We start from the raw sequence: 25,305 nt of genomic DNA, 5'->3' as shown, positions 1-25,305 counted from the left end.
ATTGTCTTTATCTCTTAGACTTTAACAGTATTTAAACATTTATAATACTTGATAACAAATATAATATGTCCATCAATGAATGTACTTGGTGTTGCCATGATATGAAAATTGGAGTCCTTCAAATGTTATATGGGTATTTGCTTCATGGTCTGAAAAACACCTTTCTCAGGTAGGGAGATAAAAGGAAACATCATCAGTTTGGTAGTCTGGCATTAAGTGACCTCTTCTGCCTTTTTAGGGGAAGTTGGCAAATTATTTTACTTTTCAATCTGTTTCTCATTTATAAACTGGGGCTAATATGATGGGTACTTAAGCTTTATTCCTAGGTGTCGGTCACAAGCTAAGTTTCTATAAGTTAAACCTTTATTATCTCTAAGGTTATAAGTGAAGAGAGTATTCCTGGAAACCCATTTTACACTATAAAATACCAAAATCAATCATGTAAAAACAAAGATGTGCTTTTACAATGATTTTCTAAGTTTAAAAAGAAAAAGTCAATGTTGTAAATGATCCTTTGGAAGATTCTTCTTTATCAACTAACTGGCTAATGCTTTTTAAAACACAAATCCAAAGAAATTCCAACTAAAGATACTTTATTTTTCTGATAAATCTCCCTGGAGCAAGTAAATGCTTCAGTGCTCTAAGGACTTTCAAACTGTGATCAAAATTAGGGCCATCTGTCTAAAATTTGTATCCCCAAATCCAGTGGGTAGACATTTCTTTGAATGTTAAAGTTTTCCATATTGCTGTGTTCTCTTCTCCTTCTCCCACTATTCCTCATCCTCTTCCCATCTCTGCACCCAATTTCATTATTACTGAATACTCATAGCACACAATACCCTTCATCTTTAGCAGACTTTGTGGGCAAATTATTTGATGCCACTCTGTTGGTTCTTGTGGCTTCTTCCCTGAACAGCTAATGTTTTTCCAACTATCTTCCAGAAGTGCTCTAAAATGCTTTTGCTTGCAATAAAAATTTCCTCCTTTGATGTCTTAGGGCAGCTCTTTTTCAGACAGATATAGATAGACAATGGTTTTGCAAGAGTGCTGCCTAATTCAAGTACATATAGGTTTGCTTCATCTACAGCTGCATTCATAAAATCAAAAGTTTTTCCACGTTACTCCTAGAGCCAATCAACATAATAGCAGATTTATTTTTCCTATCATCTATAGTGAGAGTCATAGGCAGGCATCATGGTGAGATTTAGCCAAAACTGGGAGGGTCATATTTGCAATAATAAAGGTCATAAAAGCAGAGGTCTAAATTGAAGCCATTGTGAGTGAAGAGCCATCTGTACCCTCCTATCAGTGTTTATGGTAAAGATTTAGAGTATAAAATGCTTTAACAACTGCAAAACATACAAAAGGGAGGAATTATTGTAATCCAAATCCATATAATACATACAAAGACATACAAACCAAACAGCACTAATGCTGTCCTCATACTACTCTGTGTGGTTAAAATTGGAACACTTCTTTTCCCTAAAAATCATAGGCTTTTTGCTGAGTTAAAGAAGCATTTTAGTAATCACAGAAGAGTCACACGAAGTGAACAATACACTCATGACTAGAAAAGAAGCCAGTCTTCCTCCAGCCTCCTCTTTTGCCCCCCTCCATCCCTATACATTATGCACTGTTGGCCTCCCTGGCATCTTGCAGGGATCACTGTCTGCCACTCGGGATGACATCTCTTGCCTTGGAGTTCTCAGACTCGAAAAATCCTGACAGACACCTATGCACCAAATAGCACTGTACCATTCAGCCTAAACCAGTCTCCCACCTCAGTGGCAGACCATTAAATAAAAAAGTTTATCCTTCCCCAGAACTTTTAAAGGATCAGTGTTTCCTTTATTTAAGTACAAAACAAAGCAAGGAAAACCCAACTAACTTGCTATAAACAAAGAAATTTTAAATTCTAGTCACAACTTGAAAAAAGTCAAGAGGTCTTTTTTTCCATAGGAGCCTCCTACTAATGCCTTGTGTGACTTTCCAGAATGCTCAGGCAGCAGAATGCTTCAGAAATTCAATTTGGGATTTGCAGCCCCACCTACTCCTATAGGGCCAAAATGTCAAATAAGCTCTGCGAAATGAAACTTCAAAACAATTGCCAAGCCATTTCTCATTCCCTTAAATTGCCAAAGATTAGCATAAGATGGGAATGTTGGGTACATTTGCATGTGTTAACTAAATAATGTTTATTAAATGCCAACCACACCTACACAGGTTGTCCCTTTCTTCTTTTCACTGACTACAATTTGCTTCTGTTATAGTATTTCTTATAACACTAGATAAATAGCTACAGTAACAACTGCAGGAACTTTTACTATAATAAAAGTAATCAATAGCCTTGTAGTTCACCATGATAACTAACATAAGGATAAATAGCAAAGGGTTCAGTGAAATGTTTGCACTGTGCCCTACCATGATTCATATCCATGTTTATTTCCATCACTAGTTACTTGAAAGATGGTTTATAGATCTTTTGAGTTTCCATCAAAGACAAAACTAGAAGAAATGGACCTTTGGACCTGACTTTGGTGTGATACTTCACAGTTTACAGAACATCTTTGTGTTCATAATTTCATTCCATCTGCTCAGTAGGTATTACTCTAGATTGAGAAAATGAGTCTGAATTCAAGTAACTCAGTGATGTTTAAAACCAGGCTGTACAACTCCTTTCACCATCCCATGTTTCCCCAGGTAGATGAATATAAAGACAATATGACATGAGGTATGTTAATATGAGAAATGTTCAAATATAAGGAATACAAAAAGATTAAAAAGAGTATTGAAATAAAATACATTAAGAGACAGTCTTTTTTAGAATACACATGCACACAAATATATATGTGTGTAATATACATCACTATAATTTTTCAATCTTACGGTCTATAGATTTTTCTTTTATTTTTCTTCTAACAAGGCTGATAGTGTTCATAAACTAAAAACTACACAAAACCCATTGAAACGAATGTGTGTTTCTGTTGATTCATTTATGGTGGTGTTGACACTGGAGCTGCTTGTCGGCTATCTTCTCACACATAATAATTATTATTTACTGATGGCAAAGCTCTGCGGATGCGACCAAAGTGCCAGTGACATAAAGAAAAGCCTGTTTAAATGATCTCCAAAGCAGGGCCACAGCTGTAACTTTGCCCTGGCAGAGCCTGTCAAGTAAATAGCATGATCTTTTCAAACACAGCCATGTTATTTTCTTCCTGGCATTTGTAATTTGTTAAAACTCTCAGTGTGCATGCCTTTCTTCCTAATAACAATGGCAAATGGCCAATCTCTGTACTTATCTCTTGCACACACATTACTTCTATATTGATCTAGTTTTTATACTTGAAGGAATTGCATAAATATATATATAAAAGAATGTACCTCACTACAAATTTTAAACATTCTGTGACTATGATGGTACGATATAATCTATAACTCAGTGATATAACATTCAAAAATGCCAAATAAAACAACTTTGTTTAGAAATGATATAAAAGTAGCCTAACATCAACTGCTGGCTTTAGAAGAAAAACCCAATACCACGATGCTTCAAAACTGCTGATATTTGGTTTTGTAAGACATACTACATCTGGTATTTATGGGCTTAGTCTTATTGCCAGAGCCCCAAGAGCATCTACTGGGATCCCAGCCATTGTCTACCAACTTATTTGTACCTTGGTAGATGTGTGAATAGTGAATAGTTCTTTAAATTTAGATTAATTGGATTTTCAGTAACTTTTATTTTATTCATAACTTAAAGCTTAGATACTAAAACAAGAACTGACAACACTGCCAGCAAAATTTATCTTTAATACAAACCCCTTTAGGCATGACTTTTTCCCTCATACAATTATACAGTCTCAGGGTTTAAAGAAAGTTTGAAGATTACTGAAACCAGCCACTCTTTTCCAGGCAATTTAGTGCACTAAATTCTGTTAAGAGTCAAAGTTCTGGAAACAGACTACATGGGCTTGAACTCAGGTTTTCATACTTACCCCCATGTTGTATCAGACAACTCTTTTTGTCAAACATTCTGTTTCATGTGATAAATGGATGAAACCCAATGTCCCTCATTGGGTTGCCATGATTAATGAGGCAGTGCATGGTTCAGAAATATGAGCTCTTGGCTGGGCATGGTGGCTTACATCTAAAATCCTAATGTTTTGGGAGGATGATGTAGGAGGATTACTTGAGGCCAGGAGTTTGAGACCAGCCTGGGCAACACAGCAAGACCTGTCTCTACACATACACACACACAAAACAAACAAACAAACAAACAAAAACCTTAAAAAAAAAAAAAAAAAAAAAAGCCAGGCCTGGAGGCACATGCCTGTAATCCTAGTTACTCAAGGGTAAAGCAGGAGGATTGCTTGAGCCCAGAAGGTCAAGGCTGCAATGAGCCACGATCATACCACTGCACTCCAGCCTGGGTGACAGAGCAAGACCCTGTCTCAAAACAAAGAACTATGAGCTTTTTAGTTCCTAAGCCTTAAAGAATTCTACCACATTCCCACCACATGGTTACTCAGCCTTTAGTTGAAAACCTCTTAGTGACAAAGAACTGGCCCCCTCTTGAGGCATCCCTATCACAGTTTGGAATTACTCTGACTCTTAAAGTTCTGCCAGAGCTTATAGCCTCTTCCTCTTGCCTGTCTGTTGACCCTGGTTCCCGGAGCCTTGGGGTTGGTGGGTTAGGATGTGGGATGTGTGGGAGGGTTTAGATAATCCCTGTTTGGAATAACAATTCTTCTTTTAAATAGCTGAAGACAAACTAATTTGATTCTTTTTTCCCCTCCTATGAGTCTTTTTACCTCAAGTGAAATATTCCCAAATCTTTTCTTCATGTGCCATGTTTTTAAGGTCCCCTCATCACCACCACAATTATTTTCCTACAAATCTGTTTTAGTTATTTCCTCACAACACGTGGAATAAGTGTGATATACACAGCTAATGAAACAGCCTAGGAAGAGACTAAGAAGTTAAAAGCACATGAAATTCAATTATGGATAATGAGTTTTTATATCTTCATTTCCAATCTTTATACCTTTTATTTCTTTTTCTTTTCTTGCCTGGTTTGGTGCTGAATAAAAGAGAGGAGCAGTAGTAGATAGTCTTGTCTTCTTGATTTTAAAAAGCATGCTTCTAACATTGAATTTTTTTGTCAGCAAGTTCTACTTTATGTCAAGCAAATTCTAGCTAAACTTGGACTATGTTCCTTGGAAATGGAGGTGTAGTTTTAAGAAGCACAAAGGTTTCTCGAGAAATGTCTAACTTCAGTGCCTGTGATATTTGTATCAGACAACCTCAAGCAAATTTAGGAGTCTACATAAAAAATGAACAGTTGAAGCTGTACTTTTTATCTGCCTTGTTTCACTATGAAAATTTGTCTCTGCCATATTTTGAGGACAAGGGAGTATTTTTATTATAAGACTCCCCACTCAACAATTGTTCAAATATTAGCCAATAAAATAAATAATCTCAAGCATATCTAAATCAAACATACTATGAAGCCTGATCCCTTTGACAGTAGTGTAGGACTATAGCCTCTCTGGTTCTGGAACTTAACCTTTATCAATGTTGCCCCAAATCCCAGTAGTTTTTCAGCAGCCAAAGCACACTGATGCTGGCAGCCTCAAAGCTCTCCCATCCAGAGATTATCTAATTGGTATTCTGAACCTAAGAGCTGGTCTTTAATCTATTCATATTAAATATTGTATTATAGAAGATACATAATTTGAGGATATCTTTCTGAGTATGACAGAAAAAGAATTTTCTTGATAATGTTATCAATATTTGGCAATAAGAATATATTACTTTTGTAATCAAAATTGTGTTTTAAATGTGTTCTTGTTAGAAGTAGCCATTGTTCCAGCTTGTAAGCTCCTGTTAAATAATATGTTTTCCGTTAGACAAGCACCTTATTTTCAACAAAGGTGATAACAGTGTTGAAAAGAACAGGGTCAAGGCAAGAACCTTATATTTAAAACAACCACTAAATAAAACCCTCCTTACAGGCTGAAGCAATTCATTAATTAGTATCCTTTGGGTATGCTCACGTAACAAGTTTCTAATTAACTGATTTATTAAATATATTCACATTTAATGAAATTTTTTTCAATCTTGTCCGTAAGATATTGCATGTCTTAATAAAATACTTTGCTGCAGCCCAGATACACATTTCTTTATATTTCCTGGAGAGATTAGTTCCTTCTGATTGCAAGGAAGAGAGGTTCATTCAGGTCACCTCAAGAAATGGGCTTTTTTCATAAGATCATACATACTATACCTAGAATTAAATAGCTCGCAGGAGCCAAGGCAGTTCTAGACAAAATCTACTCTGCATCTCTGTTTTACTGCCTACGTGGTACCTCCCTTAAGTATCTGCTTCCGTTTTAGGATCTTATTTTCTTATTTTGTTGCTTTCGTTACTGACTGACCAGTCCCTCCTACACTGTCCTATTCCAAATCACAGAGAGAGCTAATCTGATTGGCCACCACTGTGCAGGGAATAGCCCAACTCTAATTTCATGAACAGAGGGCTGTGGGTGAGGCATTTTCACCTAGAAAGAAACACTGGGTATGATAGGCACTATGACTAATGTGACAGGTATCACTAATCTGCTAATTCTAGCAAAGAAGAAAGTGAGGTTAGAAAGATATAACTTGCTCATAGTAAACACAGTCTGCCTAAATCACCAATTTTGCTTCTAAATATACTCATGGATCAAAGCATGGGGAGAAAAAAAGAAAGATTTTAAAGGCTGGGTGCAGTGGCTCATACCTGTAATCCCAACACTTTGGGAGGCCAAGGTGGGCAACATGGTGAAACTCCATCTCTAAAGAAAAAAAAAAAATTAGCCAGGTATGGTATTATGTGCCTGTAGTCCCAGCTATTTAGGGGGATGAGGTGGGAGGATGGCTTGAGCCCAGGAAGTGGAAGTTGCAGTGAGCAGAGATTCTGCCTCCACATTGCAGCCTAGGCAACAGAGCCAGACTCTGTCTCAAAAAAAAAAAAAAAAAAAAAAAAAAAAAATTTTAAACCATAAGAGACATACATAATACGAATGTAAAGAAGTCTAATTTTAGATGTAACTGGAGTTTCAGAAATAAAGAGAGAGTACATAGGAGAAGTAATATTTGAATAGAAAATGGCCAAGATTTTACAAAATTCCAAAATATGTAAAGCCACAGGAAGTGCTATGTACCTCGAGAAATTTGCATTTTAAAAACTTTAAAAGTCACATCTTAGGTATATCACAGTCAAACACTTTAAACCAAAGACAAAGTAAAATCTTCAAAGTAGCCAGAAGGAAAAACACATTATTTTCAAAGAAACAAGAATAAGACTAACAGCTGACTTTTCATACATGTCATCTTTAATGTGGTGAAAGGAAATAATTGTCCTCCTAAGATTCGATACCCAGCAAAACAGCTTTCAAAAATGAAACCAAACTAAAGATATCTCAGATCAACAACAACAACAAAAAACCCAAACAAACCTAAGAGCGTCTATTGTTAGTAAAATGATACTGAAACAAGGAGATATAATCCCAGAGAGAAGCATAGAACTGCAGGAAGAAATAAAGAACAACAGAAAGCATAAAAATCTGGATAAATCGACTGAATATTAACTGTGTAAAACAATAACAACAAACTGTGGGGTTTCAACTGCATGCAGAAATAAAATATGTGACAATATTAACACAAAAAGGCAGAACAGGGGCAAGCAGAGTGTCCTGGAGTTCCTACATTGTCTTGTAAGTAGTATAAGATTAGTTTCTATTAGATTCAAGGAGGCATTTTATCTTCAGAATAGCTACAAAAATAATAATACAATAATGTATGATTAACAAGCCATTAGAAGGGGATATAAGATAGTTAAAAATAAATCCTAAGAAAGCAAGAAAGGAGAGCCACGAAAGGAGAGCAAAGGGAATACAGAAAGAGTAGGACAAATAGAAAACTAGTAGTAAAATTATAGACTTAAACCCCGCTATTTCAATAATTATTAAAAGTGTAAATGGACTAAAATATCCAAAGATTTTTCAGAATGATTGAAAAAAAATCCATTTGCCACTTACAAGATATACATCTTAAGAACACACAGAATTTGAAAGTAAAAAGATGAAAAAGTATATACTATCAACATTTATTAAAAGCAAGCTAAAAAACAGAGCACACTTTAAAGTATTTCTAGAGATAAAGCAGTGTATTTCATAATGATAAAAGGGTCAATTCACCAGGAAGATATGACAATTCTAAATTTCTGAGCCCCTAATAATGTAATTTCAAAATTTCATAAAGAAATAAAACTAAAAAAAGAAATGGACAAATTAACAATCAGAATGGAAGATTTTAACACATCTCTGATACAGCAAGTAGACAAATAAAATATCAGGCCATAGAAGATTTGAACAACATAATTAACACACATGACCTATTGAACTTATATAGAAATTACACCTAAAAAATGAAGGAAACACATTCTTTTCAAGTGTACCTGGACATTTATCAAAATTGACCATATGCTGAGCCAACAACGAGTTTCAGCAAATATCAAAGGATTGAAATAATACAGAGTAATACAGAGTATGTTATCCAACCATTATGGAATTAAGTTAGAAACCAATTACAAAAAGATAACTAGAAATTTCCTAATTTTTGGAAATAAAAACAATACATTCTAAATAATCTGTGTGTCAAAGAAGATATCTTAATAGAAATTAAAACATATTTTAAACAAAATGATAATGAAAATACTACCTATAAAAATGTATGGAGTATAAAAACAAGCCAAACTTAAAGGAAAATTTATAATCTTTAATGTATATATTTAAAAAAGAAGAAAATCTAAAAAGTAACGATTCGTAATATCTACTTAAAAAGTCATATCCAGCCAGATGCTGTGGCTCACTCCTGTAATCCCAGCACTTTGGGAGGCCGAGGCAGGTGGATTGCTTCAGCTCAGGAGTTTGAGATCAGCCTGGCCAACATGGTGAAACACCGTCTCTACAAAAAATAGAAAAGTTAGCCAGGCATGGAAGCACTTGACTGTAGCCCCAGCTACTTGGGGGCTGAGGCAGGAGGATCACCTGAACCTGGGAGGTCAAGGTTGTGGTTAGCTGAGATTGCACAATTGCACTCCAGCCTGGGTGACAAAGTGAGACCCTGTCTCAAATATAAAATAAAATATAAAAAGTCATACCCAAAGGGGAAAAAGCAGAAAAACTAAACCCGCAGAAGTTAGGAATAGGAAATAATAAAGATTAGAAAAGAAATTCATGAAATGGAAAACAAATATACAACAGAGAAAACCAAAAAGCCAAATAATGGTTTTTTGAAAAAACAAATACAATTGGCCAGGCGCGGTGGCTGACACCTGTAGTCCCAGCACTTTGGGAGTCCGAGGCGGGCGGATCACGAGGTCAAGAGATCGAGATCATCCTGACCAACATGGTGAAACCCTGTCTCTACTAAAAAATACAAAAATTAGCTGGGTGTGGTGGGAGGCTGAGGCAGGAGACTTGCTTGAACCTGGGAGGCAGAGGTTGCAGTGAGCCAAGATCACACCACTGCACTCCAGCCTAGCGCCTGGTGACAGAACAGGACTCTGCCTAAAAAAAAAAACAACAAACAACTAATACAACTGAGAAACTTCTGTCAACTCTGACCAAGAAAAAAAACAAAACAAATAACCAATATCAGAAAGGAAAGGGGAGCCCTTAATATAGATCCTATCAGCATTAAGTGTGTAATAACAATAAGAAATTATAAGCAACTGCATGCCAATGAAATGGATACTTTTTTTTTTTTTTTTTTTGAGACAGAGAGTGGGGTGCAGTGCCTGATCTTGGCTCCTGGCAACCTCTGCCTCCCAGGTTCAAGCAACTCTCCTGCCTCAGCCTCCTGAGGAGCTGGGACTACAAGCACCCACTACCACACTCGGCTAATTTTTGTATTTAATAGAAACAGGGTTTCACCATGTTGGTCAGGCTGGTCTTATACTCCTGACCTCAAGTGATCTGCCCACCTCAACCTCCCAAGGTGCTTGGATTACAGATATGAGCCACCACACCGGCTGATATTGATAAATTCTTAGAAACATACAACTTTTCAGACTGGGGGATAGGGGAGTAAAAAATCTAAAGAGTTCTATACCTATGAACAAAAATTGAATTCATAACCTTCCCACAAAGAAAGCTCCAGGCACAGATGGCTTCTCTGGTGAATTCTTCCAGACACATTACAAAGAAAAACATCAACCTTACCACAGACTCTTCCACAGAACAGAAAAAGAGGGATCTTTTCCAACAATTTTATGAGATCAGTACAACCCTGATACCAAAAGCTAACAAGAATATCACGAGGAAGAAAAATTATAGGTCAATCTTTCTCCTGAATGTAACTGTGACAGTCCTGAGTAAAATATGAGCAAGCAAATCCAGTAGCACTCTCTGTAGTAGTCCAAACTGGATAAAAAATTTTTTCCATTACCATTTGTATAAATAAAATTCATGGTATATTCAAACAGCAGACTATTGTGCTGCAATGGAATGAACAGGCTACTGCAACATGTAACAGCACGGATGAATCTCACAAATGTAATGTTGAGTGAAAGAAGCAAACACAAAAGGAAAACAATGTAGGACTTCATTTATAGAAAAATAAAATCAGGCAAAATTAATCCGCAGGTATAGAAATCAAGAGAGTATGATTTTGGGAGCAGAAGAGAGCTGATGACTAAGTGGCAACATAAGCATGGGGTTTGGAAGCATTGGTAGTGTTCTATTTCCTGATCTGGGTGCTGGTTGCACATGTGGGCTCACTTGAGCAAAAGTCATGGACATCCGCAGTTCTGATTTGTGCATTTTTTTGTGTGCACGTCATATTTCAAATAAAATTTTAAAAAGTTTTCTTAAAAAATAAAACCATTCTATTTCCTTGCTTGAATTGATATTAATCTCATCTGTCTGTGATATTCAGAATTGATCATGCCATCCCCTTCTAAAAATCAGAATTCTGATGGATTACATAACTACTTTCTTGAGGATTCTCAATTCATTGGGGGCATAAATATGAAATAGCTTTATTTTTCTTAAAATCTGCCCACTAATTATACTATGCCACCCTTTTTTTTTTCTGGGTATCAACTCTTTAAGTCACACCCTGGCTTGATTCCATTTATCAACATCTTCAAGTTATTAGGATCATCTCATTCCAGCATGTAAGACTCAGTTCTGTTCATTTCAACTTAAGCTTCAAATAGGATTTAAAACTATTTTTTCCTCCCTTCCTTTTCCTCCTTTATCTCCAGACTTGTCCAAAAGTAACGTCTATTGCCAGTGGCTTGGAGAGCACGTGTGTGTGAAGGTGGAGCAGCAGGTGCTCTACTCTTTCAATTGCTTCCCTTCTGAAATTAGGGCAAGAAGAATAGGGAAGTAGATATTTCGTATGGCTTCCTAGAAAGGTTGCAGTTTCTTCTGTGTAGGATGTTGCTGCTTCTTTAGTTAGTCCTGTCAGACTTTCGATGTCCTCTCTACTGGAGGGAATCCAAGTACTGGCTCCCTCATTGGCAAAGATCCTTGGGGTGCCTCTCCACTGAGTGTATATCTTGCACCTACTTGACCTCTCCCATGAGGGGTCCAGCTAGTAGCCTCTCTTGGAGATAGGAATGTGGACTATTGTGGTGCCTCCTCCCTTAGCTAGGCCATCTCTCTGCATCCTCTCTCCTTGCTCTGCAAGCACAGAGCCTTCAGCTGGTCCAGGAGAGGTCAGAGATGAGATGACCACCAATCTCCTGCTTTGTAGAGTGGGGAGGGTTGGATATCTCTAAATTTTATAGGTAATTCTCCTGAGGGCTCCTTGCTAGACTTTGAAGGGGAAAAGTGCTTCCATCTTCTCCTTTAGAGTGAGAATGGGGTGAAGGAAGGGAAGAGAATATCTTTATGAGTATTATACTTCACAAACTGCTACTCCTCTCTATGCACCCATTCCTTATACTTCCGTGAGTAGGAATGGGGTAGTTGGGAAATGTTTGTGGTAGCACTGTTTCCCTGGATCAACATTTATTAGTAGGCTGGCCTAACTATAGGTGGTCTCACAATTTAGGATATGTGAACTTAACCCCTTCTGTGCACAGCTTTGAACCTCAGTCAGGGCTCAGAGAACATCCCTGTTGACATCGTATTACACTTGTCTCCAATCACCTTGAACTTCCCTTAATCTTCACACCATGTTTTGGAAAAAAAAATAAGAACAATCCTGTGTAACTAAAAGTACAGTGGGAAAGGAAATGGGATACAGGAATAATTGCAATGATTTTCTATTTTGCAAAGCAAACAGCTTCAAGAAAATTTAGAGTTTATTATTCATCTACCTAAGTATAATAAATAATTCAAATGTATTTGAACTCTATCTGTGTGTACACCTTTCATTTTAATACTAACTTGTCTATTTATAACATTTCTACTCTTACAACCTTGATGTGATTGAGAATCAAAATTGAACATAGCTAAGCAATGCAAAGTATACTGTTGAAGACAAAGCATACTATCTGTTAAAAGCACAGAATCACAATTTAAAACAAGCCAGAGGGAACAGCAAACAACGCATCAACATTTAGTGTGGGGAAAGCAATATTTTATTATAGTCAATAACAGGTCAAGATTAATTTTCTTCCAGGAAGGGAAACATAATTTATACTTTACATAGTGTAATATATAAAATATTTTTAGTTCAGTAAGACTATCACTGCTAAAAATGGAACATGTTACTTACTCAGTAAAATGACCACTTGCTTCTAATCAGTATCATAATTCACTTGACAGATCTGAGGTTTCCTTAAGCAGGAAACCTCAGTAAAAAACCTTTAAAATCAGTAAAAAACCTTTACTGATTTTCTTCCTCCGCTTGACATTCCCACCTCCCACATGGTTGACGCATGGAGCAGCTGCTTGATATAGCAGGTGAGCAGTGGGGTAGACCAACACAAAGAAATGCCACAGAACCAAAAAACTATTATAGAAACAGTATTTTAAAGGGGAAAGAATTTTCCCTTTTCTCAATGGGAATGTATCTGAAAACAAAACATTAAAGTCAGCCTTGAAATATCACTTAATATGGTATAAAAATTCCTTTCATGAGATTTGGCTTTCTGTGTAATTCATAGTCTGATTCTTTCTTATAAACCTTTGAGGAGTGCTGTGAATAGAATATATTGTACTACGGAGTTGTATCAAAAATCTTTGATTATCCATTAACAATTTGAGGATTATAAGATTACATTTCAGGTAATTTAGAATAAGATTTTTTTTAAATGTGGATGCCATGTGGAATTATATCTTATAATTATATCATAATCATAATTACATATATATACCCAAATATATAATTTATCTTTTAAATTTATCTAGATTCTGAGAAATGTTTCTCACAGTTCATTTTAAAGCAATAAATTGAATGGCATATTTACTTTAAAATATTTCTAAATTTTTTATTAGTATCTAGTGGAAAGAATGAATAATATTATTTCTAAACTCTTTATTAGTATCAAGTGGAAAGAATATTTTTATTATGCCAAGGAGCAATTTAAATAACTCAGATCAGGTATGGTGGCTCATGCCTGTAATCTGGCACTTCGGGAGGCCAAGGTGGGAGGATCACTTGAGACCAGGAGTTGGAGATCAGCCTAGTCAACATAGGGAAATCTTGCCACTACACAATAAAAAAAAAAATTAGCTGGGCATGGTGGCATACCTCAGTAGTCCCAGCTATTAGAGAAGCTGTCAGGGTGCGGTGGCTCACGCCTGTAATTCCAGCACTTTGGGAGGTCAAGGCAGGTAGATCACCCAAGGTCAGGAGTTTGAGACCAGCCTGACCAACGTGGTGAAACCCCATCTATATATATATAAAAAAAAGAGAGACAGAGAGAGAGAAGCTGAGGTGGGTAGATCATTTGAGCCCAGGAGGTTGAGGCTGCAGTGAGCTATGACTGTACCACTGCACTCCAGCCTGGGCAACAGAGTAAGACCCTATCTCAATAAACAAATAAATAAATAACTCCCCAAATCAGTTTCTTGTCATATAAGATAATACATTATTACCAGACAACATTGTCCCTTATCAAAGGGAAGCTAATCATTGCATCAGCCTCAAAATGTTTGTGAAACAAATAAGAAAATGATAAATGTAATTAAACTCCAATAAATACATTAAACAACTATTGGAGAAACAGCTATTACTCTGAACATCAACACTGGTGTAAGAACTAAGTAGTTTAACTTTATAGGACTATTCATCAACCTAAAAATAAATTCCCATGATTTTAAGTATAAGGACTTCATACTTCTTTCTTTAGATCCTAAGTAATAGGTCTAGATGATGGGAAACCCAAATCATACTAGTCTTCATTTTTCATGAATGTGGATCCTCTCCTATATAGGCAATCACATTAGAAATGCTGAAGGAGATCCTTCAGTATTGCCTATAATATTGGGAGCAATATTCTGATTGCCTATAAATATTGGGAGCATCGACTAATAAGATAATATTTGGAAAGATTTTTTGAGCCCCTTGGACCACTTATAATACATCAATAATGGCAGGACTCATTCCAAACCACATTTTTTCTTCTCAAATTATCTTCTCTAATGTTTTTGTACCATCATTGCCTCTTCCTCTCAATTTAAAGATTTTTTTCTAACTAGAAAATGTATGCTCATATAGGCCGGGCACGGTGGCTCACGCCTATAATCCCAGCACTTTGGGAGGCCAAGCCAAGTGAATCACAAGGTCAAGAGATCGAGATGATCGTGGTCAACATGGTGAAACCCCATCTCTACTAAAAACACAAAAATTAGCTGGGCATGGTGGCACACGCCTGTAGTCCCAGCTACTCAGGAGGCTGAGGCAGGAGAATTGCTTGAACCCAAAGGCGGAGGTTGCGGTAAGCCAAGATCGCGCCATTGCACTCCAGCCTGGGCAACAAGAGTGAAATTCCATCTCAAAAAAAAAAAAAGAAAAAAGAAAATGCATGCTCATATGGAAAATTTGAATAATAAATAAAATTCAAAGGAAAAATACCCATAATTCTATCAATTTTTTTCCCTCCAGGATTTTGATAAAATAATTACAATCTGAAGAATGTATCTTACATCTTTTTTCCATGTCAAGGGGAAAATATCTTTAAAATAATTCACTTAGGTTTTTGATAAGAATTCACATAGGTTTTTGGCATTATTTGACGCTGCTCCAGGTGTTGCTTCTTCATAAACTTCATTTTAATTGATGTGTAAATGATAGCTATCATGTATGGAGAGCCTTATTTAATGATATATTCATATCAACCACCACAGAAAGATATTTTTCTTACTTTACAAAACAAGGATCCAAAATCAGTCACACAGCTCGTAAGTGGTATATCGAGAATTTTAGGGTATTTGAATGCTGCCCTCTCAGCTTCCAAGGACATTCTTTCTACTACAGCCCAACACCTCGCCATAAACATCATAATCTGCTTAAGGAGGCCCTGTGGTTGGGCACTTCAAATGCCCACTCCCCTCTCTCTTTTCTAAACAATTAGCAATAATGTTGGAGAAGCATTTGGTGTATAAAATTTTGTTTCTATGATTATTTTCCCCAAATAGAGTGTTTAAGTTACTGTGTTAAAGGAGGCAGGAACATTTTAAAGGCTATTTCTATGTATTGCCAATTGCTTGTTTCAATGGGGTTGGCCAAATTGTAATTCAATCAGCTGAGCCTGAGGCCTCCTGCTTCACTGTTCCCTTTATAAAAAAACATTGGTTCATTTGATAGATAAAAAGTGATTCTTTGTTGCTAAGTTTTTTAAACTGTTATAATTCATTATGTTTTAATACACCAATTCTCCATTCTACAAAGTGAACCTTATACAGGACAGGCTAAGATTTTGAACCAGAAAGGGAAGACAAGGGAGTGGTCATTATGTTTTTTCTTCATTTTACTCACTCAACAGTCATTCAACTCCTACTCTTAGCCAGGTACCATCCTGCGTTAGTGTTGGGGATATAAAGATGAAAGTCCATTCTTGACCTCTAAGAGCTTAAGGACTATCAAGAGACACAGACACATAAACATACAATTTTAGTATAGAGTGACCAGCACTGTGACCAAAGAAACAAAAGGAAGATGCTTTGGGAAACACAGAAGAGGCCACCTAAGCTACTTCAGGAAGGTTCTGGAAGCCTTTTTGGAGATTCTGAGGTCTGAGCTCCATCTTGAAATGAAGAAGAAGTTAACCAGCTTTTCCCTGACATCCCAAACCAGAATTAATTGCTTCTTCATCAGTGTTCCCTTAATAGAGCACTTGTAACAGTGTTTGCACTTAGTTGTTTCCATGTCTTTTTTTCACTGAGCTGCGCTTCTTGAAGTGGAGGGACCATATCCCTAACAAGGCTAGCACAGTACCAAAAAAAGCAGTAAGAATGCAATAAATGTTTGTGTAATTATTTTAAAATTCTAGTCATGAACCTATTTCCACCCATATATTCTTCTTGCATTTTATAAATGTGTAATTTTCCTTTTGATAGTAAAAGTACTACTTTTACCACATACCCTCAGAAGGGCTCAAAGGATGGGAAATAACAAGTGTTGGTGAAGTATATGGAGTAATGGAAATGTTCATACATTGCTGGAAGCAGCAGGAATTGGTTCAATCACTGGAAAACTGTTGGTGGCCTCTACTAAAGCTGGACTTTCCATATCCTATGATGTGGCAATTCCATTCTTAATATACACTCAACAAAAATGCATGCATATGTTCACCAAGAGGCATCTTTTCACCAAAGCAGCACTATTCATAACAGCTCCAAACTAGAAAATACACAGACACCCATCAACAGTAGAATGAGTAAGCGTATTATGGTACGATCACATAGAACAAGGCAAAAGAATCTATACTCAATGATATGAAGGAATTTCATGAAAGTAACGTTGAAGACAAGGTCAGATTTTTGTTTTTAGAAGGCAAAAGATTTATACGATCTGAAGAGAAACCAGAGTATCAGATTTTTATTTTTAAAAAGTACTTACCATATGATTGCTTTTATATAAATGTGCAAAACTGAGAAGCGAGATGACAAAGGGAGTATCATCATCTAGAAACTGTTGCAATAAAACGCACAGCCAGTGCTGCCCTGTGGCTCTAAGATCTACCGCCTTCAAAAGTCTGCCTGTGGCAAATGCAGCTAACCCCCTCCACCAAGCACAAAATAAAGTATGATTGGAGTGCTGAGGCTAAAAAACAAAATACTACCAGGACTGATTGAATGAGGCACCTAAAAATTGTGTATAGCAGGTTAAGGCATGGATTTTGTGACAGAACACCACCTAAACCCAAGAGAGCAGCTGTTGCAGCATCCAGTTCATCTGAAGAATTTCAGGCCAGGCGCAGTGGCTCATGCCTGTAACCCCAGCACTTTGGGAGGCTGAGGAGGGTGGATCACCTGAAGTCAGGAGTTTGAGACCAGCCTGACTAACATGGCGGAACCCCATCTCTATTAAAAAGACAAAAATTAGCCGAGTGTGGTGGCAGGTGCCTGTAATCCCAACTATTTGGGAGGCTAAGGCAGGAGAATCGCTTGAACCCAGGAGGCAGAGGATGCAGTGAGCCAAAATCGCTTGAACTGAGAGGAGGAGATTGCAGTGAGCCGAGATCACGCCATTGCACTCCAGACAGAGCAAGATTCTGTCTTAAAAAAAAAAAAAAAATCGAAAATCAAAAATCAATGATTAGTCACAAAATAAATGCTTTGGTTAAAAAAAAAAAAAAGGCAAAACTCTCCTTTGCTGTTAGAATTCAGGAAAGGTCAGTTAGGAGTAGGGAAGGAGTTTATTGACTGAAAGGGAATAGGAAGAGGGAGTTTCTGGGAATACTGTAACATTGTTTCTTGAACAGGGTGCTGGTTACACATGTAGATTCAGTTTGTGTATGTATGTATATTACACTAAGTTTTTTTTAGTAATATATCTTTATTACTAAAAAAGTATACTTTTTTCTGTATGTATATTACACTTGGTTTTTTTTTAAGTAATGTATCTTATTTGAGAGAAAGCTAGAAAATACAGACATGTTTAACAATTTTTAAATCACCCACAATCCCACTAGCCAGTGATTAACTACTGTTAACATTTTAGATTTTTTCCATTTTTTTTCAAGTCAGTGTGCACACACTCCCTCCTCTCCTCCACCCATATTTACACATATAAATTTTGCTAAATTAGGTTCATTTTCATTTAGTTGTATTTCTGCTTTTTAAATTTTTACACATACTATATCATTCAATATTCTTTGCCAGCATTTTATAAGCAGCTGAAACATACTCCATTGAATGCATGTGCTCCAGTACATTTAATCAGTTGCCCATTGCTGTATTTTCTAATAATGTCACAGTATCTCTCTCACACACGCACACACGTACACCTCTAGACATTCTTTAAGTTCTGCATTCATTCTCTATTTCCCTCCAGAAAGGTTGCACCGATTTACAGTTCCACTGGCAAGATGTGAGGGCTCCTTGTATCGCAGTCCAACCCCAGCCCATTTCTTAGTATAGGTTTGTTTTTAGGATGATCGGGCTCAAAGCAGGAATAAGAGATCTGTCGTTTTGGACATGGCCAAGGCACTCAGCTCCCGGGGCCTGAAACTCGCCCTGGGCTAGCCGGTCACTTCCAGGTGCATAGGCTCCCGATCAGACCCAGCCTAGCCGGACAGCCCAGCGCGCTCCCGGGTCCCTCCGCCACCGCCCCCGCCCCGCCCGGTTGCCGTGGGAACCACGGAGCGCGACTGCGCCCGCAGACCAGCCTGTGTCTAAGGGGGCGAGAGATAGTGAGGCCCAGGCATGGAGCTGCCGGATCCGGTACGCCAGAGGCTGGGAAACTTCAGCCGGGCCGTGTTCAGTGATTCCAATCGGACCGGGCCGGAGTACAATGAGGGTCCCGGTGAGTGGACGAGGCCCGGCGCACGGGGTGTGTCCTGCCGAGGGCTTGGCGTGGGTTTTGAAGCGTCCAGAATTTGCCCAGACCTAAAATGGCGATGTCGCCTTCAGCCAGTTCTCCGCAGTGTTAGCCAGCGCTTCGGAGGAGGGGCCGGATCGGGCGGGGAGCTGAGGGGCGGGCGGCCCATGGGCCTATGACCCAGGACCGGGCCTGTTCTGCGCGTGCTGCAGCCCAGCCTGCTCTTTATGAGCGAGGCAGCTGAGGTGGGGCCAACCTCTGTGCCAGGCGAGGCCCATCATTGCTCCGCAGAAACCCCAAAAATAAAAAGATAAAAGCTGGTTTGCTGCACAGGCTGGTCCCGCGCGCGCTACGAGGGCGAAAGCCCAAGTTGCTTTTTTTCTGCTTCGCCCGCCCTGGCTTTTCTGTGCAGGATGGCGGGCAGCAGCCCAAGCATCCCACCACCCCCATCCCCACCCCCACCCCCATCCCAGGGAACACGTTTGCCTTTTCTCTTTTCCTAGCAGAACATGTATGTTCCTCCGCAAGGCCATTTGCTGGTAGAAGAAATTTTAAAACAACAACAAAATTTTTAATGAGTCCTTTCAAACCACCATTCACTCTCAACTGGCATGTGCCATACTCGCCGTGTGTTCAACAAAACTCACCACTTCTCTGCCTTCTCCTCCTCCCCTATATGTAACTCTTACCATAAGGTAACAAAATGCCACGATGCTTCTGCATCCTTCAACCTGATGACAAGTGATAATGCAATTTCCTCCAAAACAGTTTCCTTCTCCTACATCATGATGGTAGACAACACACTGTCAACCAAACCCATGTGGTTTTCATCATTCAGCTCTGCTGGGAAATGGAAATCTTTTCCTCTGCTTGGTTTTAGCGAATTTTAAAAAGGGACAGAGAAAAGTAAAGTCAGTTCCCAGAGTTGCATTTTGTCACCTTGATCACTTGCCTGTTCCCCAAATGTAGGCCTCTATCATTTAGGATGTACAGAGAAAAATGTGAAAAAATTAAGTTTTGATGTTTCTGGTTCCAAGGAAGAGACTTAATGAGCACTAACGTCTGATGATAAAAGGTAAAAACAGTCGTTTTCTGAAAAGTGCCGGATAGTAAATATTTTAGACTTTGTAGGGCATATGGTCTCCACAGCAGCCATTGATAATAGTTCTTGAATAGGTATGGCTGTGTTCCAATAAAACTCTATGGACACTGAAATTTGTATTTCATATGGATTTCACGTGTGAAAAAAGTATTACTTTTATTAACCATTTAAACATATGAAAAAACATTTTTATCTCCTCGACTGTACAAAAACAGGCAGCTGGCCAGTAGTTTATCTATCCCTGATTTATATTGTATGTTTTAATTTAAATTCCATTTACAGAATTCAACTTGAACTTTTGCAAAATTTAGTAAATTTATGACTTATGTTTTTAAGTTTCATTTCCATATTAACTTGATTTTCATTTCCATGATTATAACTTTGATCTGCTGAAATAGGGACATAGTATAACCTTTAAGATGTTAACACACAATACTTCTAACATAAAAACCATTCTTTGCAAAATTTGACTACAGTTTCTTCTCAAAGGTACCGAAATGTTTAGCTTGCCCAATTTATTATTCTTTCCCACATTTTCTTCTTTGTGGATCTGATTCTTTGTGCTGTAATAACAAGTTCATATCATTACCACGTCCACAGCATTGTGCTGTTGCTATGAAAAAGATCCTAGGCTGGTGAGTTGTCTTCAAATTTAACAGATTTTTTTTTTTTTTTTTTTTTGAGATGGAGTCGTGCTCTGTCGCCCAGGCTGGAGTGCAGTGGCCAGATACCGGCTCATTGCAACCTCTGCCTCCCGCACTCAAGCAATTCTCCCACCTCAGCCTCTCGAGTAGGTGGGACTACAGGCGCTTGCCACCATGCCCAGCTAATTTTTGTATTTTTACAAAATTACCCCCGTAGAGACAGGGTTTCACCGTGTTGGTCAGCATGGTCTCATCTCTTGACTTCGTGATCTGCCCGCCTCGGCCTCCCAAAGTGCTGAGATTACAGGCATGAGCCACCGCGCCCGGCCAAATTTAATAGATTTTTAAGAGTTCACTCCTTTACCAGTGGTAATTTAATAAATGGATGTAAGCAAAAGTAGATCATAATAATCAGGCATATTCTTGGAGCTAAAGGAAACTATTTTGCTTTGAGAGACCATGATTATTCTTATATTTTAAAATTATTAAATGACAGATAAAAACACTCAGCAATGGAGACAAGGAAAAAATAATGTTTTAAAGAAATTTATTTTAGAGCCTTTAAAATGTTACGTGTAGAGCAACTGATTTCGGTATATGTATCTGCTCTTAAGAATTTAGTTAAACTTAGGATGTATTGTATAGGGCTCAATTTTAAAAATCAAATTCTTAATTTAAGACCCTTCTCTCTTACATAAAAGCAAAAAGTGTTATGGAATAAACCTTAGGTAAATGGAACTCATGTATCACAAATGGCTATACTAGTAATGTCCTTATGACAGTATGCTTTCATTAATTCATTCCTTCTGCTTATGTTACTTATGTGTATTTGATATTCACTGTGTGTAAAGCAAGACGCTAGATTCTGAGGTTCTCAAATTAGGATAATACATGGTCTGTGCTTGCAGTGAGCCTGTAGATAAGTAGAAGAGAAGAAGGAAAGGGGACTAATATTTGTTGTGTGCCTACTAAGTGTGCCAGGCACAGTGCTGGGATGAAATAATGTATATTGGCTCTAATTCTCACAAGCAGCCTGTGAGGAAGCTTTAATCTCACTATTTTACAGATGAATAAATAGAAGCTCAAAGAGGTTAAATAATCTATATCAAATCTGACAATGAGGGTCACAAAAATTTGGAGAGCTCGAGTTTGCTTGAACTCTGAAGCCCATGATCTGTTTAGTATACCAGACTGTTTTTCATGGAGGGGAGTGTGGTTCTTTGCTAGCACTTTTTATAGACAGTTTAGAGTGATAAATACCTAAAGGGGAAATGAGATTTCTGCTGGGGTGGAGGAACTGATGAAGGAAGCATTGATGGAAAGACAACATTGAATTGGACTTTAAAGAATGGCTAAGATTAGGGTATGCTGAAAAGAGGGATGTGTCTAATTATAATCTTGGTAATCTGTTTTTGTATGATATTAGTTTATATGTGAGAGATTCTTTTTTTATTTCATGCATTAATTTTATATGCTCTTTACATAGAATTCTACAAAGGAGGCAATGATAATTATCTGTTAAATAGGATTTATATTGATATTCCACATTAAATCTATACCAGTAGTATATGCAAAAAAGTCAGAAGACTGTAATGGTAAAATAATTGAAAAACATGAAATGTACCCCCAAATAGCCAATATTTGATCTAAATGGTATTAGGATGAATATTCCTTTTACTGTCAATGATTACAAATAGGCTTAAAATTTGGAGTTTTACTGAGCCAATATTATAGTTATTAACTCTAGGGAACAGGATGTATATATAGGGCATAGATCAGGATTCATAATTTGTTCCTTTTCTATCCCTTCTATAGAAAATGAAATGGTCTCCAGTTTGGCATTGCAGATGTCACTTTATTTTAATACCTACTATTTCCCACTGTGGTGGGTGAGCAGCATTATGATGCTTCACGTGAAGGTAAATCTAAGTTTTAATACTTTTGCTGCCCTGACGTTGTTAGAGTGTCAATAAAATTAAAGTTCTTAATAATTTTTTTCTATCTCAGATCAATGTTACTATACATGAAATTTTACAAACATGTTTTGGCTTTTTTTTTTTTAGTACTCAATCTTGTCTGATTACTACAAATTCATTGTGATCACTGTTATCATCCTAATAACCTTAATTGAAGCCATCCGGTTGTATCTAGGCTACATGGGTAACCTACAGGAGAAGGTAAGCTCTTTTTTCCTCTCAGTGATAGATATAAATGAAATCAGTTTTCATAACAAGTAAAAGGCAGTGAGATGTGGCAGAAAGAGCACAGGCCTGAATTTAAGGGCTGACTCCAGCTTTACCACTTCTGTTACTGCGGTCTGTTTGCTTAATCTCTTGAGCCCTGGTTTCCTCATATATAAAATGGGGAAAATAATATTTACTTCACAGGTTGGTTGTGATTAAGTGAAATGATTTATATGAAGTATATTAATGTAGTAAACACTTAAAATTGATATTTTCCTCATCAGTCTTGAAAATACATGGTCACTTAAACATGTGTATTTGGATCCTGAATAAGAAAATGGGGGAAAATTATAAATTCATTTCCTATGCCAGGTCCATGTTTTCTGCATTATCATGCTGCCTAAGTATTTATGGTTACCAGAGTATAGGGGTAATGCTTAAAGATTCCTGTGGTTTTCTAGGCCCTTCATAATAAGGCCCCACCCAGCCTGTCTTACTATAGGTTTTGCTGTTTTCTCACCCAGCCATCCATTCTAGGCTGATGTATTGATCTCCAGTCATGCTAGTTTCACATGTTTGCTTACTCATCTTTTTGCCTCTTCCTCCTTCTCCACAACTTTAAAAGCCTACATTCCTGAGGTCTTTCACCTACCCTAATCACTGTCTTATTTCTTGTAGCATTTAGTCTGTACTTCTAAATATTGCACTTAATGTTTACTAAAGTGCAGTATTCTAGGATTGTTTTACATAAATTAGTTTTCTTATCTAGATTGTAAGTTCTCTGAGGACAAGGACCTTCTTTGGAATTACTCACAGAGCCCATCATGTAGGTTTACAGTAGTGATACGTACTTGTTTATCTATATAAACAAACCTGTATTTTACTGATTTTTATTACTCTTGATGTGTGTCATTACAGGTTCCTGAGTTGGCTGGCTTTTGGCTTTTGAGCCTTCTATTGCAGTTGCCTTTAATTCTTTTCTTGCTCTTTAATGAAGGCCTAACAAATCTGCCCTTGGAAAAAGCAATACATATCATCTTCACTCTCTTCCTTGCTTTCCAAGTTGTTGTAGCATTTCTTACCTTGAGGAAAATGGTCAATCAGTTGGCAGTTCGTTTTCACCTCCAAGACTTTGACCGGCTCTCTGCAAACAGAGGAGACATGAGAAGGATGAGGTCATGTATAGAAGAGATCTGACCCAGTGTTGTTGAGTGAAAATCTGACAGATCATTCTAGAAGACTGTAAGAGCTAGGAAAATATCAGCAATCTAACAATGAGAAAAGGGACAAAGCAAGTGTTTTGAATTATATACACTCTCACTCTGAAATTCCAGAGTTGAGGACAATGATGAAACTTTGTACAGTATTTGAAACAGTGTATTAACCCTAAAACCTAGATGTTGTCTACCTGATGCCAAATTTCTTAACTTTTTGGATGTTGTTGTCTTTTTCAGGAGTATAGAAATCTATGTATTGGTGGTTGTCATTTGCCAGCCTTCCTGTAATATTTCTGGTTAAAATCTGTAACTAGAGATGTGTACATTTCTTTAAAACTTGTTGGTTGGCCGGGCACTGGGGCTCACACCTGTAATCTCAATACTTTGAGAGGCCAAGACAGGCAGATCACGAGGTCAGGAGTTCAAGACCACCCTGGCTAACACGGTGAAACCTTATCTCTACTGAAAATACAAAACTTAGCCGGCAGCGGTGGCGTACGCCTGTAGTCCCAGCTACCAGGGAGGCTGAGGCAGAAGAATCTCTTCAACCCGGGAGGCAGAGGTTGCAGTGAGCCGAGACTGTGCAACTGCACTCTAGCCTGGGCAACAGAGTGAGACTCCATCCCAAAACACAAAAACAAAAAACTTGTTGGTTATCCTTGTCTTGGCTGCACATCTGACCATGTTTCTTGACATGGAAATGCCAGCCAGTGTTCCTATGTATTTGACTATATTTATAAACCAAGAGACCAAATTTTTATGTCTGCTAGGGTTAAATTCTAACCCTAATATTAGTTGTCATACTGAGATTAAGAAGAAAACACGTAGATTGCCATGGTATTTAGGAAATATTTTTGTCATAAAATTATAACTTTCATAAGACCATATTCAGTATTTGTAATGGTGGTATACAAAATGCTTTTATAATAAATTATTAAATATTTAAGTTAAAGTATCAGCAACAAATCATCCTTGTCTTGTGCAATTCTTTTGTGCTATAGGTTTGTTTTTTGTTTTTTTTTGTTTTTTTTTTTTTATTACTGAGTTGCAAGGGAAGGAAGAAAAACAAATCCTAGAGAGCTTTCTATGTAGTGGACACTGTAGTGGGCACTGTAGTGGGCACTTTAACTTAGTGCTTGTGATTTCATCTACTAGGTTACCGTTCA

The 25,305-nt window shown here is 37.5% G+C and overlaps 1 protein-coding gene across 1 annotated transcript; it reads left to right on the top strand.

The window, feature by feature from the left end:
* Positions 1–18,819: 18,819 nt before the first annotated feature.
* Positions 18,820–25,105, top strand: TMEM17 (transmembrane protein 17). Its single transcript, XM_012477268.3, has 4 exons — positions 18,820–18,978; positions 22,555–22,658; positions 22,803–22,916; positions 23,841–25,105. Exons 1-4 carry the CDS (start codon positions 18,879–18,881, stop codon positions 24,117–24,119), a joined length of 597 nt encoding a protein of 198 aa, XP_012332691.1. The 5' UTR covers positions 18,820–18,878; the 3' UTR covers positions 24,120–25,105.
* Positions 25,106–25,305: the final 200 nt, after the last annotated feature.

Source organism: Aotus nancymaae, unplaced genomic scaffold, assembly GCF_030222135.1.
Source record: "Aotus nancymaae isolate 86718 unplaced genomic scaffold, 86718_ANA_hifiasm-v0.15.2.pri h1tg000057l, whole genome shotgun sequence".
Classification (NCBI taxonomy): Eukaryota; Metazoa; Chordata; class Mammalia; order Primates; family Aotidae; genus Aotus; species Aotus nancymaae.
The sequence above is the reverse complement of the archived record's forward strand: the minus strand, read 5'-3'. Positions and strand labels throughout refer to the sequence as shown.